Source organism: Schistocerca americana, chromosome 1 (genome assembly GCF_021461395.2).
Source record: "Schistocerca americana isolate TAMUIC-IGC-003095 chromosome 1, iqSchAmer2.1, whole genome shotgun sequence".
Classification (NCBI taxonomy): Eukaryota; Metazoa; Arthropoda; class Insecta; order Orthoptera; family Acrididae; genus Schistocerca; species Schistocerca americana.
In genome coordinates, this window is record NC_060119.1 from 1,104,984,211 (window position 1) to 1,105,000,351 (window position 16,141).

Consider the following 16,141-nt stretch of genomic DNA (forward strand, 5'->3'; position numbering starts at 1 on the left):
TGGTGTTGTAATTATGCTAAACATGTACACTCAGTCCTTAATCAATGGGTTTTGCTAGATGAATATGCAAATCTGTTATTCACTTGGTAGTTGCTGACAGAAATCCCATTTCTTAGCTGGAATAATATTGAGACGTGAAGACTACGTCTTTCTTCCTGAAACTTTTTATTGGCAAAAGTTTATCAGACAAGACAGGGAAAAGTGAAGTTTTATATGGCAACATATTTCTCCTCCCAGTTTTTTTTTGCAATGCTTTGATAAACACACAGATGCACAATGTTATAACTGTTTCTTCTCCTTAATGTAGTAGGGGGTGATGCCAGAAATCCTCTGTTCCGTCTTGCAGACAAGGAATTCATTGTCCTTGTCACTGGTAATCAAAAATGGCTCTGAGCACTATGGGACTTAACATGTATGGTCATCAGTCCCCCAGAACTTAGAACTACTTAAACCTAACTAACCTAAGGACAGCACACAACACCCAGTCATCACAAGGCAGAGAAAATCCCTGACCCCGGGAACCTGGGCGTGGGAAGCGAGAACGCTACCGCACGACAACGAGCTGCGGACAGGTCACTGGTAATCAGTGGAATCCAATTGGCAGAGTTACACACATTAAAGAATCTCTTATCCTTCTCTATAGGCAATCAGTGGAATCCAATTGTCAGTGTGATACACAGAAAGAATCTCTTGTTCCTTTCTATAAAGGCATGATTCTACCACATGGTAGGAAAGTATCCCCTACAATGAGGAATTTCTATTATAGTATGTATGGATGATCAAGAGTCTGCAAAAGGGAAATTATCTGCCAATTGTGCCCAACTCACTGTTCAGATCAGATTCTGAACCCATCATACAGTGGATTGGAATGTATAAGAATATATTTTGGCATTCATGAAAATGTCTTTACTGAGCCTCTCTTGGTAATGCTTTCATGCCAAAAACCCATGAAAGCAGTGTTACTACCAGTATTACGTACTGGAAGATTGTGGCAAGAGTAATACCATTGATAAAATACAGAAAAATAATTTAACTGTCGGCAACTGTGTCAGCACAAAATTACTATTACCTGTTGGTTTACTTTTTCTGGTATCAGCAGCAAGTGTTTTGTATGCTGTTTCAGCCCTAGCATGATGAAATGTACCTTCCTTTTCAGCTTTCTTACTTCCTTCAGCAGGCTCTGCACTAACCACCTGCATAAAAAGTTTATTGCAATAAGAACTTGGCAAACACAATTTTAATTTAAAATCGCTTCTGAAAATATCTCTAAACCTACTGTAGCTAATTTAGTTCAGGGTACTTCTGCTGGAGAAAGAGACATACAATTACGCCTTCACAGATCTGGACTGCAATGGCAACTAACAGTTTTATCTCAAAAGTAGTGACTTTCTTGGTTTAGAAACAATTCAGTTTGTTTCTTCATTATATCTATGTCATGATCCAGGATTCTGTGAGGCCTGTTCAAATGCTTTCCTCTTTTGTCTTCAAGGTGTGGATTACTCTTTAATGTGTTGATAAAAATTTGCACACTCTGAAGTGTAATACACAAAACATTACACAGTGTCTTTCGGCAAATGCATACCTTACTGATTTCTAAAGGCAAATGATATGTAAGTGAACAACTGTGACAAGACACACTTTCTTCTGTTGTTCATCTCTTCACACCAGTTGTCTCAGTGCACTGGAAAACCAAAAATTATGTTTCTGCCATAATCAAGTGCATAAAATATCCAAATAGGTTGCACCTGATAATTTGCCGATAAATTTCCACGTGAAAACTGACAGTGACAAATTCTTTCCTAGAAAAGAACAAAATTCAACTTTGAACATCTCTCACAAAATCTGCTATATTTAGGGGAAGTATTCCAGTGGGATAGAAATTGATAGATGTGCTGTACATATACTGACAAACAAATGACTAGTTTTTCAGAAAAACTGGATGATTTATTCAAGAGAAAGAGCTTCACAAATTGAGCAAGTCAAAAAGCATTGGTCCACATCTGGCTCTTATGCTAGCAGTTATTCAGCTTGACAACTGATTGACAGAGTTGTTGGATGTTCTACTGAGGGATATCATCCTAAATTCTGCCCAATTGGCATGTTAGATCGTCAATATCCCAAGTTGGTTGGATGGGTCTGCCCATAGTGCTTCAAACATACTCAATTGGGGAGAGATCCAGTGACCTTTCTGGTCAACGTAGGGTTCGCAAGCACGAAGACAAGCAGTAGAAACTCTTGACATGTGCAGGGGGCATTATCTTGCTTAAATGTACATCCAAGCTGGCTTGCCATGATGGACAACAAAATGGGACACAGAATATCACTGACATACCAGGCTGTGCTGAAACTGCACTGCGGTTGACAACCAAATGGGTCTTGTTATGAAATGCAGTGGCACCTCAGACCAAATATTGTCAACGTACCACTGTGCTGTAAGAGTGCTGTGGATGACAGCCAAAGGGGCCCTGATAAGAAATTCAATGGCACCCTAGACTCCTGGTTCATGAGCCGTATGGCGGGCAACAGTCTGGTAGGTATCCCACCACTGTCTGGGATGTCTCCAGACAAGAATTGTCTTCGGTGATGACTCCTGCTTCGAACTGAGCCCTGACGACCAGCAAAGACTTGTCTGGAGACACCCTGGCTAGCAGTGTGATACCTACCTGATTGTCACCCATCATACAGCCCAACAACCAGGAGTGATGGTCTGGAGTGCCACTTCATTTCTCAGCAGGACTGCTATGGTTGCCATCCGTGACACCCTTAAAGCACAGCAGTTAGTCGACGATATTCTATGCCATTTTGTTGCCCTTCATATCAATCCACCCTGGGCTTACATTTCAGCAAGATACAGTCTGCCACACATGGTGATTTTCTACTACTAGTCTTCATGCTTACAGAAAGTTTGGAGTGGTAATGGCAGGGCCCTCCTACCAGCTCAAGATTTTGACGTTCTAAAATACCAATTGGACAGGATTTGGCACATATCCATCAGGTATCAATCAATGCCATGGCAAATAACTGTTTGCATGAGAGGCAGAGGTGGACCAATGCATTACTGACTTGCTCAATTTGCGAAAGTCTTCTCTTGAATATATCATTCAATTTTTCTGAAATTGTAATAATTTGTTTTTCTGTAAATGTATATCACATCTAGCGATTTCCATTTCATTTGGATAATTCCTTCGGGGTGCATTGGCTAAGAGTGTATAGGGCACCTGCTATCCTTCAACACCTTGCATATATTGTCCTTCACCTCATAAATATTAACTTAAATTTCCTTCCTTTATTCAAACACTGTTGCTCTCCACTCATTACGACAACATTCGGTGCATATCCCAGAATGATAAGTTACAATGTTTTGAGGTTTGACAACAGTACCAAAAATAATGCAAGATAGAAACAATTTAACCAGTAGATAAAGGAGATCAGATATAATGCTATCCCAACTCTAACTCGCTTTTGGTAAAAATGCTGGGTACAATATTGTTTGGGCAAATGATTCATTTCAAGAAATTAATCAGGTGCTAATAAAAAGAAGCAGAATAGATTTATAGCTTTTGCACAATGGGAAAGGAACTATCAGTTTACTTGCTTAGCAAACATACTTCCCAAATATTCTAACTACTGAAATCTCGTTAGCTTCTCCATGGAACAAACATAATATTTGATAAAAAAAACTTGTAACCTACTCCTTACCTTTTTACATCGTCCTCATGGTTTAACAGAATACAAGCAGTTAAATTATTAAAACTATATCAATACAGTTTCAAATTTATTTCAAGCAACACAGTTCTCATTTTTATACACTTTTCCTTCTTCGCCAACTATATATTGTAACATCATCAGTATTAATATCAGTACCAGTCAAACAAAGGAGAATATTAAATATAATACATTTTTCTTACAAAGGGTTTTTATTAAATTTATAATTCAGTATGAGGTGGAAAGTTGACTAGCTCTGTTTTCAAGGCAGTTATGGAACATAAAACATGATTCACACACCCACTTTTTGCTTTCGACAGTTCATGTTTTGGCAGTCGTTTTTAGTCAAGAGTATTTGGGGGAGACCCCTACGCAGTCTTATCACATTCCATACCAATATCAGTCTGTACTTCTCAGCAAACATTCTAGAAGACCAAATTAATGAATTTCTTGTCATCTCGTTTTTCTTCCACATTTTTGATCTGCAAAAATTTACAAAGAGTTGGCATTTGTTTTATACTGATTGCTTTTTATGGAAAATACTGCCTTTATTTGAATGGATTTCTGTTACCTTTACAAAATATTCAACAAAAGTATTGCATACATAGTGTGCAAAGGCTCTCTTCTTCAACAAAGAAAAATCTGTGGGTTTTACAGAGACACTCTTGACTACAAATAAAATATACAGCACGAGTTCTCTGAAAACTTCATTTCATTTCAACAAATATGACATGCATTCTTATGTGGTAGCCATAACGTATCAGCTGCAACACATTTCAACAATGTATTACAAATGAATTAGAAACACAATTGTTTCTACCTCCTACTTTCAACACATTCTCTACAATTGGCTAAAAATACATGCTACCAGCCAAAGTAAAGAGAAACATGTCTCAAGTCTTAACACAATAAATATTCCATAAATAACATGACATCCCCTACTGAATGTGTCAGAGGGCACAATGTCAGAATACAAAACACTGAAATGACTGGGTGGTGCCACCAAATTCAAACAGCACTATAACATATCTTCCAGCTTTTCTATAACAGTGGACATCTTATATCAGATTATTTATCCTATTTACATTTTTAAAAATCCACTGAGAGCACCAAGCATTATCAATGTAATTTACACGAAATAATTTCTGTTGCTGATTGAACAATCTAATTCAGTTGCTCAATGCACAGTTCTTATTTTGATCACTTACAAAGTATTACAATATTGTAATTGTAAACATTTAAGGATCTAATGATGTTGTCCTTTAAGTCATCACTTTTCACTTAACTTTTTCTTTAAGTCCAGTCAAATTTATTTCACTGTCACCTAACTATGGTCAGTCATCACGTCGTCATTTGTAATGCAAAGAATTATTAATTTTACGCATTTTTCATAGCTTCACTAAGTTTCACCATTAAAGACAGGCACAACATTGAATGCCTTTTAGAACCAAATTTACTTTGCGCAAAATGTTAACAATTCTTGGCGAGCAGGTAACAAAGTGGGGGCATGAACTACAAGGTATCAGTAAAGAAACTGAAAATGTTGTTCATTACAGCTTCTGTATGAGAAATTAAAGAAACTATACCATTCAAAAAGTGAAAGTTATCAGTTTCCACAATGTTTATGTTTCCTGTATTTTTCATGGCATGTCAAAATAAAATGAAAAAGTAAACAGTGTACATCATTTATTATACATAACGTAGCATTCAGAGGAAAAATACTGGAACAACACAGATGTACTCTGAGGGATTCTGTTAATAAAGGTAGATATACAGATGCAAAGTAACAGGACTGGGAATGGAACAGAAAGTAGTAGTGTGCGTTTTGAAAGGCATGAATGAAGCGAGGAAAAAACTATCATTTGCACTGACAGACTTTGTTGTGGGTTGTCAAAGCTTTTACAGTGTTCTTTACAGTAATTTCTATAGCATGTCGGGACAATATGAAACACTGTATCAGCATTTAATCACCCCAAATATTTATGAATTACCTCTGCATAACAACAAAATATGCCTGATATCAGTTCCTCTCCTTTTCATTAGAGAGATACTCTTTCAAGCTACAAACCAATTGAATACACACACATTCAAGAGGCCAGAAATGTCACAGCAAATTTTCACATTACAATATCATAAACTGCTGTATTTAGTTACATCTGCACAATGCTCTACACATGCAAGATATATTACAAACATTATTTAATTAAGAAAGTACTTTCACATAGCATTCATCTTTTAGGGTCCAGGCAAAAGAAACTGCATATCCAGGCAGAGGAATGGAACAGAAATCTACCGTCAACTGTGAAAGCTAGACACAATTACTTCAAGTAACACAAAAGTGTGTCTTTCAAGTGGCAACTATTACTCTGCTCCTGAACATCACAGATTCTTACACCCAGGATTCAGTGACCCTGTTATGAACTTGGACCCACAAATATTCATTTTTGTTGTATTAATTCTATGATGTTTCACAACCGGAGAACAGGAGTTTTCAGTTCTGCAGAATAATAAACAGCAGCACACAAGGCGTGAACTGAGACATTGTTGCAGAAAGAATATTAATTTTGTATTTCTTTTCTTCTCTGCACATCATTAGTTAGTGTTCTTATTTTCCGTGTTCCTTTTAAATGATCACAAAATTGCTCCATTTCTTTAAAATTTACAATTTTTGCCAGTTCAGTTCACTTCAATAAGAACGAAAATAAACTCCGAACTACTCACGAGGCGACTCTTGTGGCCCATCATCCAGAGTTTCAGAAATTGAAGCCACCCATTGGAACACTCTGGTCAGCATTGAACTGATACTGTTGTGCCTCTGCATCGACTGCTGGAGCAACTCTCGCATCCTCCTCCTCACTTCCAAAGTAGTGCTCAATTATGTCAAATGCTTTTTGATAGATGTCCATATTTTCATGTGACTGCAAGAATTCTATCTTATCCAGACCTGAAACAATAATGAAGTAAATTATTTTCAGAAGTATGTATAATTGGGTTGGACATTTTTTCACTGGTCAAAAAGATTTCCAGTTCTTGCATCCTGCACAAGGAGCAGCATTCCAGAACATGCTGTTACTAATAGCAAGAATTTATGATGTAAACACCAGAGACACAAACTACAAATTATCTTTGTACGACTATATTTGAGAACCAGCCATAAGTTATTTGTGTTTGTGTGTGTGTGTGTGTGTGTGTGTGTGTGTGTGTGTGTGTGTGTGTGTGTGTGTGAGAGAGAGAGAGAGAGAGAGAGAGAGAGAGAGAGAGAGATGGGAGAGAGAGAAGAGGTAAGAAACAAATTCAATAACTAAAATAACAAACTTCTTGGCAGATTAAATTAATATGATAAAGCAGGATTAATGTGATAAAGCAGGACTAGGACCAGGACATTTAAAACCAGCGCACTCTACTGCTGAGTGTGCACTTGTGTTAACAACTGAACAAAATGTTCAGTATCTAAAATTGTGTGGGAAAAAAGGGTAAAATTTTAACATACAAAACCATTTCAAATTATGAAAACACTTTGTTATTGTACTTCAGCACACTTTACAGAGCCATGTAATTGTGACAGATCATATTAATGGAAATGAAAGGATGCAAATGAAGAGAAGATGAAACTTTCTCCAAATAAATCACTGTGCACCAATGTACCAAATAATTCAGACTTATTAAAAAATTTAAACTGCGAGGAAAACTGCCTCAAGCCATCCTCTTTATATTTCAAGGTCATTGCTCTTACAAAATAAACTGTTAACATCCATTACACTACAAAATGGTAGATGGTTGGAGCAGGTGAAAACTTCATAACAGTAACTGAACTCATGTAGGTAACAGAGTTGGAACTACTGACTGTCATGATGTCAGAGGCTATAACCAGGAGCAAAATTATGACTAGCTACTGATACTAGCATTAGCCACTTTACTTTTGTCAAATATTGAGTGATGATAATGGGCTTCAGGTCTCATCACTGGAATGTAATTTCAACAACACGACAAAGTGTATTCACTGTCTGGTGCCCCAAAGCTAAAATTTATTTTTGGCCAGATTGCTTCCTGAGGCCTGAGGAAATCAGCCCTGGGCACACGCTGTGGTTGATGTGTGCACTCTCACGGAGTGCTGCACTGAGGAGAGGTATCGTTGTCGGCCGATGATGGCTGTCACAAGTCGGTGTTCCAGAACATCCCAAAGGTGTTCTACAGGATTCAGGGATGTCATTGTCATGTAACCACTCTGCCACAGGCCGTGCATTATGAACAGGGGCTCGATTGTGTTGAAAGATGCAATCACCTTCCCCGAATTGCTCTTCAACAGTGGAAAGCATGAAGGTGCTTAAAACATCAATGTAGGCCTATGATGTGATAGTGCCACACAAAACAACAAGGGGTGGAAGCCCCCTCCATGAAAAACATGACCACACCATAAAACCGCTGCTTCTGATCACCAGGCATTTGCATACCCACACCCTGCCATCGGACCGCCACATTGTGTACCACGATTTGTCACTCCATATGATGTTTTTCCACTGTTCAATCATCCAATGTTTATGCTCCTTACACCAAGTGAGGCGTCATTTGGCATTTACCGGGTTGATGGGTGGCTTATGAGCAGCTGCTCAACCATGAAATCGAAGTTTTCTCACCTCCTGCCTAACTGTCTTAGTATTTGCAGTGGATCCCGATGCAGTTCAGAATTCCTGTGTGATGGTCTGGATAGATGTCTGCCTATTACACATAACGACCCTCTTCAACTGCCGGCGGTCTCTGTCAGTCAACAGACGAGGTTGGCCCGTACATGTCCTTTCACGTTTACACTTCACCATCACATTGGAAACAGTCGGGTTAGGGATGTTTAGGAGTGCGGAAATCTCGCGTACAGACATATGACACAAGTGACACCCAATCACCTGACTACATCTGAAATCCATGAGTTCCGCGGAGCACCCCATTCTGCTCTCTCATGACGTCTAATGAATACTGAGGTTGCTGATATTGAGTACCTGGCAGTAGGTGGCAGCACAATGCACCCAATATGAAAAACGTATATTTTTGGGGGGTCCGGATACTTTTGATCACATAGTGTATGTTCACTGACTGGCTGACACAACTGCCGGTGTTTCAGATTTTCCACCACACTGCACAGAAGAAGTGTCAAATTCAAATTACAATCTTGTCACTAAAATTTACATTCCCTTGCAGCACTAATCCATATCCAAGAGTGTTCAGGTGCCTTCCTCGTATACATTGCACAAGTATTGTTCTATTAATTGCTAATATACAATCAACTTGCTATTTAAAACTGTATAAAGAAGTAGTATATGGACAGAAGAAAACTAATAGCAACCAAAAATACTTCAGATGACAATAAAGAAGACTAATGTCAAATGACAAAAACATTGGTGAAATACATGTTGATATGAAGCCAGTGAAGAACACCGAAGTGAAGTAGCACTGGGAGCCTTATTACCAATTAAAGAAACACAAACAAGTATCAAATCCAAACTGTGTATTCAGGGTAGCTGGAAAACATTCTCGAAAGAAACAGTATCACTGCAATTGTAACAGCTGCAACATACACGTAGCATAGAACTGATCCGAAGTATCTCATAATAAAGATGCTATCCTGTTGCGTACAGCAATTCTCATTCAGAAAGCACTCTCAGGAAAAATGTGGAACATTATTTTAAAACAAGACTGGTGTATCAAAAACAAAAGTATGGGTAACATCACCACGGACCAATATCGCTTAGCAGACCATAGTTAACATTTAATGGTTCACTTGAATGTGAAGCAAACTGATCACTGGAAGTTCCCATCATAAAATCAACTAAATAAATACTATTAATATAGGAGATTATTACCCTTCTCCTCGAATTAAATGTGACTTTCATCGTCACAAATGGTTATCATCAATTATGGCTCTAGGATCTGCCACCAGATCAGGTTATTTTGTTAATCCTACAATAAATCCTTGCTTTCACATAGTGAATGTTCATTACTGCTGGCAATCAGAAGCTGTTGCTACTTGTCAGCAGAAAGCAGCAGTTGCCTTGTGGGAATACTGTGGGATACTGAAAACATTATCCAGCAGCAGATCTGAGAGCCATATACTGAATATATCTGCTGAGAATACCTGAAGAGTCACAAGAAACGCTTATGTTTTTGCAACTGACTTATCTGCAGATTAATCAAGATTCTTTCTGGCCAATTAATCCGTGCATTATTCTTTCCTTCTTATACAATTGTTTCTTTTGTTAAGTTATTTACATATGAATGATTATAATGTTACCACCCAATTTTTTGCTTTCTTTGGGATAACTGTTTCGTATTCATGTGAAAGTTAAGTTTGATACATTTACTTGTTATATATGACTACTGCTATCTTTTCATACGAGTGAATGTAACTTTTTTTGCAGTGTCTATAGAACACACTTACAGCTACAGAAAACAGTGACAGATAGAAGTTTGCCCATAACTGCCAGCAAACTCCAGGTATTTTTAGTACAATGATACACAAAAATTCTCAGCCATACTAATTCACACGGAATTATACAAATTATGTATGGTTAGGCAACAAAGCATTTTTCTTTCGAAAGAAAAGTAGTTCTAAATGCACTGTAGAGCATTTAATTTTACTGAAGTGTCATCACACAATACATTTGGGAGGAATTTTTGTAAATTTGCACAAAAAATATTTACCATAGCATTCTTCAATAAGCACTGCATAGGGATTGATGCCTCCATGTGTCTTAGCATCTTGGTCACCTAGCCTGAGTATGTTTTCCAGACCATTCAGTGCCACCTGGACAATCTTGGCATCCATCACTGTCAATAGGTCACACAACGGATGTATGCACCCCTGAAACAAGAATCATTTTAATGGGTCTACCCCTGTTGAAATCATTAGATAAACACAAATTTACAAGGACACAGAGCAGCTGGCCAATACAAGGAGACAGAGAGAGTACTGCCAATACACACATGTAAAAACAGAGGAAACTACACACAACAAAAAAAGTTTTGCATCACCACAATTCCCAGAATTCCTGGAGATAGACGTTGACTGTGTATATTGTATCACATTGTATCACAGACACAAACCCTTTGGCTGTTCAGAGATTTCCACGAAACCCGCCCAAGGACGTAAACAACCAAGCATGAGCAGCGCGTATAAGACGGAGGGGGTCTGACAACCGATCAGTTCCAGTCACTCCACTAGGAAGGAGGTACACTGCTCGTCTTGTCTGTAGTTCAACCATGCCTAGACAGTCAATACCGCGGTTCGATTGCATCCACATTGTTACTTTGTTCCAGGAAGGGCTCTCAACAAGGGAACTGTCCAGGTGTCTCTGAGAGAACTAAAGTGATGTTCGAACATGGAGGAACTACAGAGACACGGGAACTATCGATGACATGCCTCACTCAGGCCGCTCAAGGGCTGCTACTGCAGTGGATGACGCTACCTACAGATTATGGCTCAGAGGTACCCTGACAGCAATGCCACCAGGTTGAATAATGCTGTTCATGCAGCCACAGGACGATGTGTTAGTAATAAGCTGCATGATGCGTAACTTCACTCCCGACGTCCATGGCGAGTTTCATTTTTGCAACCGCGACACCATGCAGCACAGTACAGATGGGCCCAACAACATGCCGAATGGACCGCTCAGGATTGGCATCACGTTCGCTTCACCGATCAGTGTTGCATATGCCTTCAACTGGACAATCGTCGGAGACGTGTTTGGAGGCAACCCGTTTAAGCTGAACACTTTAGACACACTGTCCTGTGAGAGCAGCAAGGTGGAGGTTCCCTGCTTGTTTTGGGGTGGCATTATGTGGGGCCGATGTACGATGCTGGTGGTCATGGAAGGTGCCGTAACGGCTGTACGATAGGTGAATGCCATCCTCCAACCAATAGTACAACCAAATCGGCAGCATATTGGCGAGGCATTTGTCTTCATGGACGACAATTTGCACCCCCATTGTGAATGACTACGTTCAGGATAACAACATCGCTCGACAAGAGTGGCCAGCATGTTCTCCAGACATGAACCCTGTTGAACATGCCTGGGATAGATTGAAAAGGGCTGTTTATGGATGACGTGATCCACTGACCACTGACGGATCTACGCCGAATTGCCGTTGAGGAGTGGGACAATCTGGACCAACAGTGCCTTGATGAACTTGTGCATAGTATAACACGACGAATACAGGCATCCACCAATGCAAGAGGATGTGCTACTGGGTATGAGGTACTAGTGTGTACAGAAATCTGGACCACCACCTCTGAAGGTCTCGCTGTATGGTGGTACAACATACAATGTGTGGTTTTTCTGTACAGGTTCCAGAACTCGAGGAACCAAGGTGATGCAAAACTCTCAAGGAGGATAGGATAGGATTTGGAAGGCTGGGAAAAATAGGCAGCTCGATCAATGCCCATGCTGAGAGACCCGCTCATTGTGAAGGTGAACGGAGACGTGAACAATGTAAGGTTGTTCTTACACGTTGTCTGAACATCAAAGTGTGCATAAGAGCCTAAGAGACAAAAGTGTTGGTGAGTAATGAGAATAAATGAAACCGCATCTGCTTAAATGGGTTGTAGTGCTGCAGGCAGTAGTTGTCTATCAGCACAGTCTTGAAATGATCCATCTGTGGATGATAAGAGTGTTTCCTGAAATAGTAGTTGACAGCACGAGGTCCAAGATTTAATTTAACTGTTAATCAGACATTCAGTTAAATGCAGTGGCATATAGTATTCTGTGAAGTTTAATTACAGAGGAGAAGGCAATGAGTAACAATGAAATGGTTATCATCCATCAGAAACCTCATGTGACACAGTGAAAGTCAATTTCCCGATCTATACTGCATCCTGCTTTAAGATGAGATAAAGAAAAGATCTACAAGACAATATACAACTAGAGTATAATTGCTGGGAAGGTATTGGTGAGAGAAGATCAAAGGTAGTACATTAGTAGGTGCTGTGTTAGCTTCAGTACAGAGATGACAGACAGAGAGGAGTAAAGATGTGTTGAGAGGAAGATATGAGAAGGTAAGAATATTATGGTTAAGACACAAGAAGAAATCAAACAAGGAGATCAGGGGGTGGGGGTGGGGGAATCAACAAAAGCAGCAGCTGCTACCTTCACAATTCTCTAATATTCAAATCTCGTATAGCACGCAGAAAGAATAAACACCTATATCTTTCCGTACGAGCTCTGATTTCCCTTATTTTATCATGGTGATCGTTCCGCCCTATGTAGGTCGGTGTCAACAAAATATTTTTGCATTCGTAGGAGAAATTTGGTGATTGGAATTTCGTGAGAAGATTCAGTCGCAATGAAAAACACCTTTCTTTTAATGATTTCCAGCCCAAATCCCGTATCATTTCTGTGACACTCTCTCCCATATTTCGTGATAATACAAAACGCGCTGCCTTTCTTTGAACTTTTGCGATGTGTTCCGTCAGTCCTACCTGGTAAGGATCCCACACCACGCAGCAGTATTCTAAAAGTGGATGGACAAGCGTAGTGTATGCAGTCTCCTTAGTAGGTCTGTTACATTTTCTAAGTGTCCTGCCAATAAAACACAGCCTTTGGTTAGCCTTCCCCACAACATTTTCTGTGTGTTCTTTCCAATTTAAGTTGCTCGTAATTATAATACCTACGTATTTAGTGGAATTCACGGCTTTTAGATTAGACTGATTTATTGTGTAACCGAAGTTTAATGAGTTCCTTTTAGTACTCATGTGGATGACCTCACAGTTTTCGTTATTTAGGGTCAACTGCCACTTTTCGCACCATTCAGATATTTTTTCTAAATTGTTTTGCATTTTTTTTGTAATCTTCTGATTACTTTATTAGTCGATAAACGACAGTGTAATCCGCAAACAACCAAAGACGGCTGCTCAGATTGTCTCCCAAATCGTTCATATAGATAAGGAACAGCAAAGGGCCTATAACACTACCTTGAGGAACGCCTGAAATCACTTCTGATTTACTCGATGACTTTCTGTCAATTATTACGAACTATGACCTCTTTGACAGGAAATCGCAAACCCAGTCACATAACTGAGACGATATTCCATAAGCACGCAATTTTACTATGATCCGCTTGTGTGGTACAGTGCCAAAAGCCTTCCGGAAATCCAGGAATACGGAATCAATCTGAAATCCCTTGTCAACAGCACTCAGCATTTCACGTGAATAAAGAGCTAGTTGTGTTTCACAGGAACAATGTTTTCTAAGTCCATGTTGACTGTGTGTCAATAGACCGTTTCCTTCGAGGTAATTCATAATGTTCGAACACAATATATGTTCTAAAATCCTGCTGCATATCGATGTTAACGATATGGGCCTGTAATTTAGTGGATTAATCAATGATGGTGGATGTAACAAGGGCTCTGCTTAGAATGTCATTAAGCAAAAAGTGCGCAGGTGCTAACTGCAGTACATCAAAAAGGAAAGCAACGTATTTGACATTTACACACTACTTAGGTGAAACAGCACGCTCTTCTACAGTGACAAATAAATTACCATACATGCTGCTGAATCAGATGGTAAAAAGTAATAAATTATTGCTTCTATTGCGGCAGTAATGTTGAAGTGATTTCACCATTACCAGCACTGGAACTCAAACCTTGTCTAAGTGATCCTGTCTGGCATAAAGTCAAAGAGCCTCAGCAATAATTACTGTGATGAACAAGCCACAAACAGTATGAAAAAGTCACAGGTAGCAATATAATTTAAACCCATAGTAACATGTCACATTAAATCAGTGAAGTACTAAATGAACAACTGATTAGCCTTACCTGATCTACAAGATAACGTATCTGATCTGGAGTACCCCCAGACGTAGCATTAGTGATGGCCCAAGCTGCTTCTTTTCGAGTTTTGAATTCGGCTTTTCCCAGGATATCAATGAGAACAGGAAATATGTTGGCATCAATGACAGCCTGTAAACATATGGAGAAAGTGTGATGCAGTTCGGACAGTGATCAGACAATGATAAATTCCCACAATTGATCAAAAACAATTACATCAAATTTCCATGACCCATGCCTTAAGCTATAGCAAGTAATAATACTGTGCAAGAATCAGTAAATCAAATACACCTATATGCTTATTTATTTCAAACAATGGAAAATCCATCATGGAATGTAGCAATATTATGAAAAGGAAAGTTGTTACTCACCATATAGCAGAGATGAGTGGCAGATAGGCACAACAAAAAGACTGTCATAAAAAGCTTTTGGCCAGTAACACCTTCGTGAAAAATAGACACGACACGACACAACAACACAAACACGCAAATGCAACTCTCGCACACGCAAATGCAACTCTCGCACACGCAAATGCAGTCTCAGGAAACTGCAAGCAGCTGGACCAGCGCATGATGGGAGTGGCGATTAGGTGGGGGTAAGGAGAAGGCTGGGGAGGGGAGGGACAGTACAGTATGGGTGGCGGACAGTGACGTGCTGCTGGGGAGCACGCGCGAATGATGTGGAGACGAGTAGGGCCGCTAAGTGGAGTCGGGAGGTTAGATGGAGGGCAGGGAAGTGGCGGCGGTGGTGGTGGTGGTGGTGGTGGTGGTGGTGGTGGTGGTGGTGGTGGTGGGGGGGGGGGTAGTGGAAATGGAGAGATGTAAAAAAAACTGCATGCGGCTGTGGAATGTAGGCTGTGTAGTGGTGGAATGGGAACAGAGACAGGGCTGGATGGGAGAGGACAGGTGCTGCTGCTCGCAGTGTAGCTTCAGTTGCCTGAGACTGCAGTTGTGTGCGAGAGTTGCGTTTGAGTGTGTGTGTATGTATGTATGTGTCTGTAGTCTACTTTTGACGAAGACCTTACTGGCCAAAAGATTTAATTGTGACAGTCTTTGCACTGTATTTATTTATTTCATTTTTAATCCATTAAAAAAAGTGTCAATGGTGCAAGGTCATATGAGATTATACAACACATGCAGAACTTAATTAAAAAAAAATAGATTAATACAAATCAAGATGGGTGGATTAGTTAAACAAGCCCCTACACTCATTATGCAAATGGTTTGTCATGTTTTTAAAGTGACTTAAGTATGTTACAGTTAGCATAACACAATGACATAGACATACGTGTACACGTGGCAATTTTGTAAATTTGAGCAACTACTATATACACAAATTAAGTTAACACTCTGCACAGTGGCTGATGGGAGCGACCATAAGTGATATATGCATTTAGGGTCGCTCCCATCAGCCAGCATGCTGAGTGTCAATTTAGTTTGTGTGTATATTAACACATGGAAAGCTCCACCACATATACTGAGATAGGGGACAAAGGGCACTGTGAAGCTAGCTAAGGAATAGCAGTTTAAACATGCCTATAAGTAGTATCCTCTGCTGTATTGAACAATTCACTTAGTTTTTGCCTCTGCCTACTGTCTTTAAGGTAATCATGTCACACAAGATGTG

The 16,141-nt window shown here is 39.6% G+C and overlaps 1 protein-coding gene across 3 annotated transcripts in view; it reads right to left on the bottom strand.

Moving 5' to 3' along the window:
• Positions 1 to 3,762: 3,762 nt before the first annotated feature.
• LOC124618310 (importin subunit alpha-7) overlaps positions 3,763 to 16,141 on the bottom strand; it is a 52,051-nt gene continuing 39,672 nt past the window's right edge. For all 3 annotated transcript variants that reach the window (XM_047145338.1, XM_047145340.1, XM_047145339.1), the window contains exons 7-9: positions 14,504 to 14,647; positions 10,396 to 10,555; positions 3,763 to 6,649 (exon numbers count right to left, since the gene is read on the bottom strand). In XM_047145338.1, the coding sequence (XP_047001294.1) occupies positions 6,459 to 6,649; positions 10,396 to 10,555; positions 14,504 to 14,647 (495 nt within the window). In that variant the 3' untranslated portion in view covers positions 3,763 to 6,458. The remainder of the gene's footprint in view (positions 6,650 to 10,395; positions 10,556 to 14,503; positions 14,648 to 16,141) is intronic.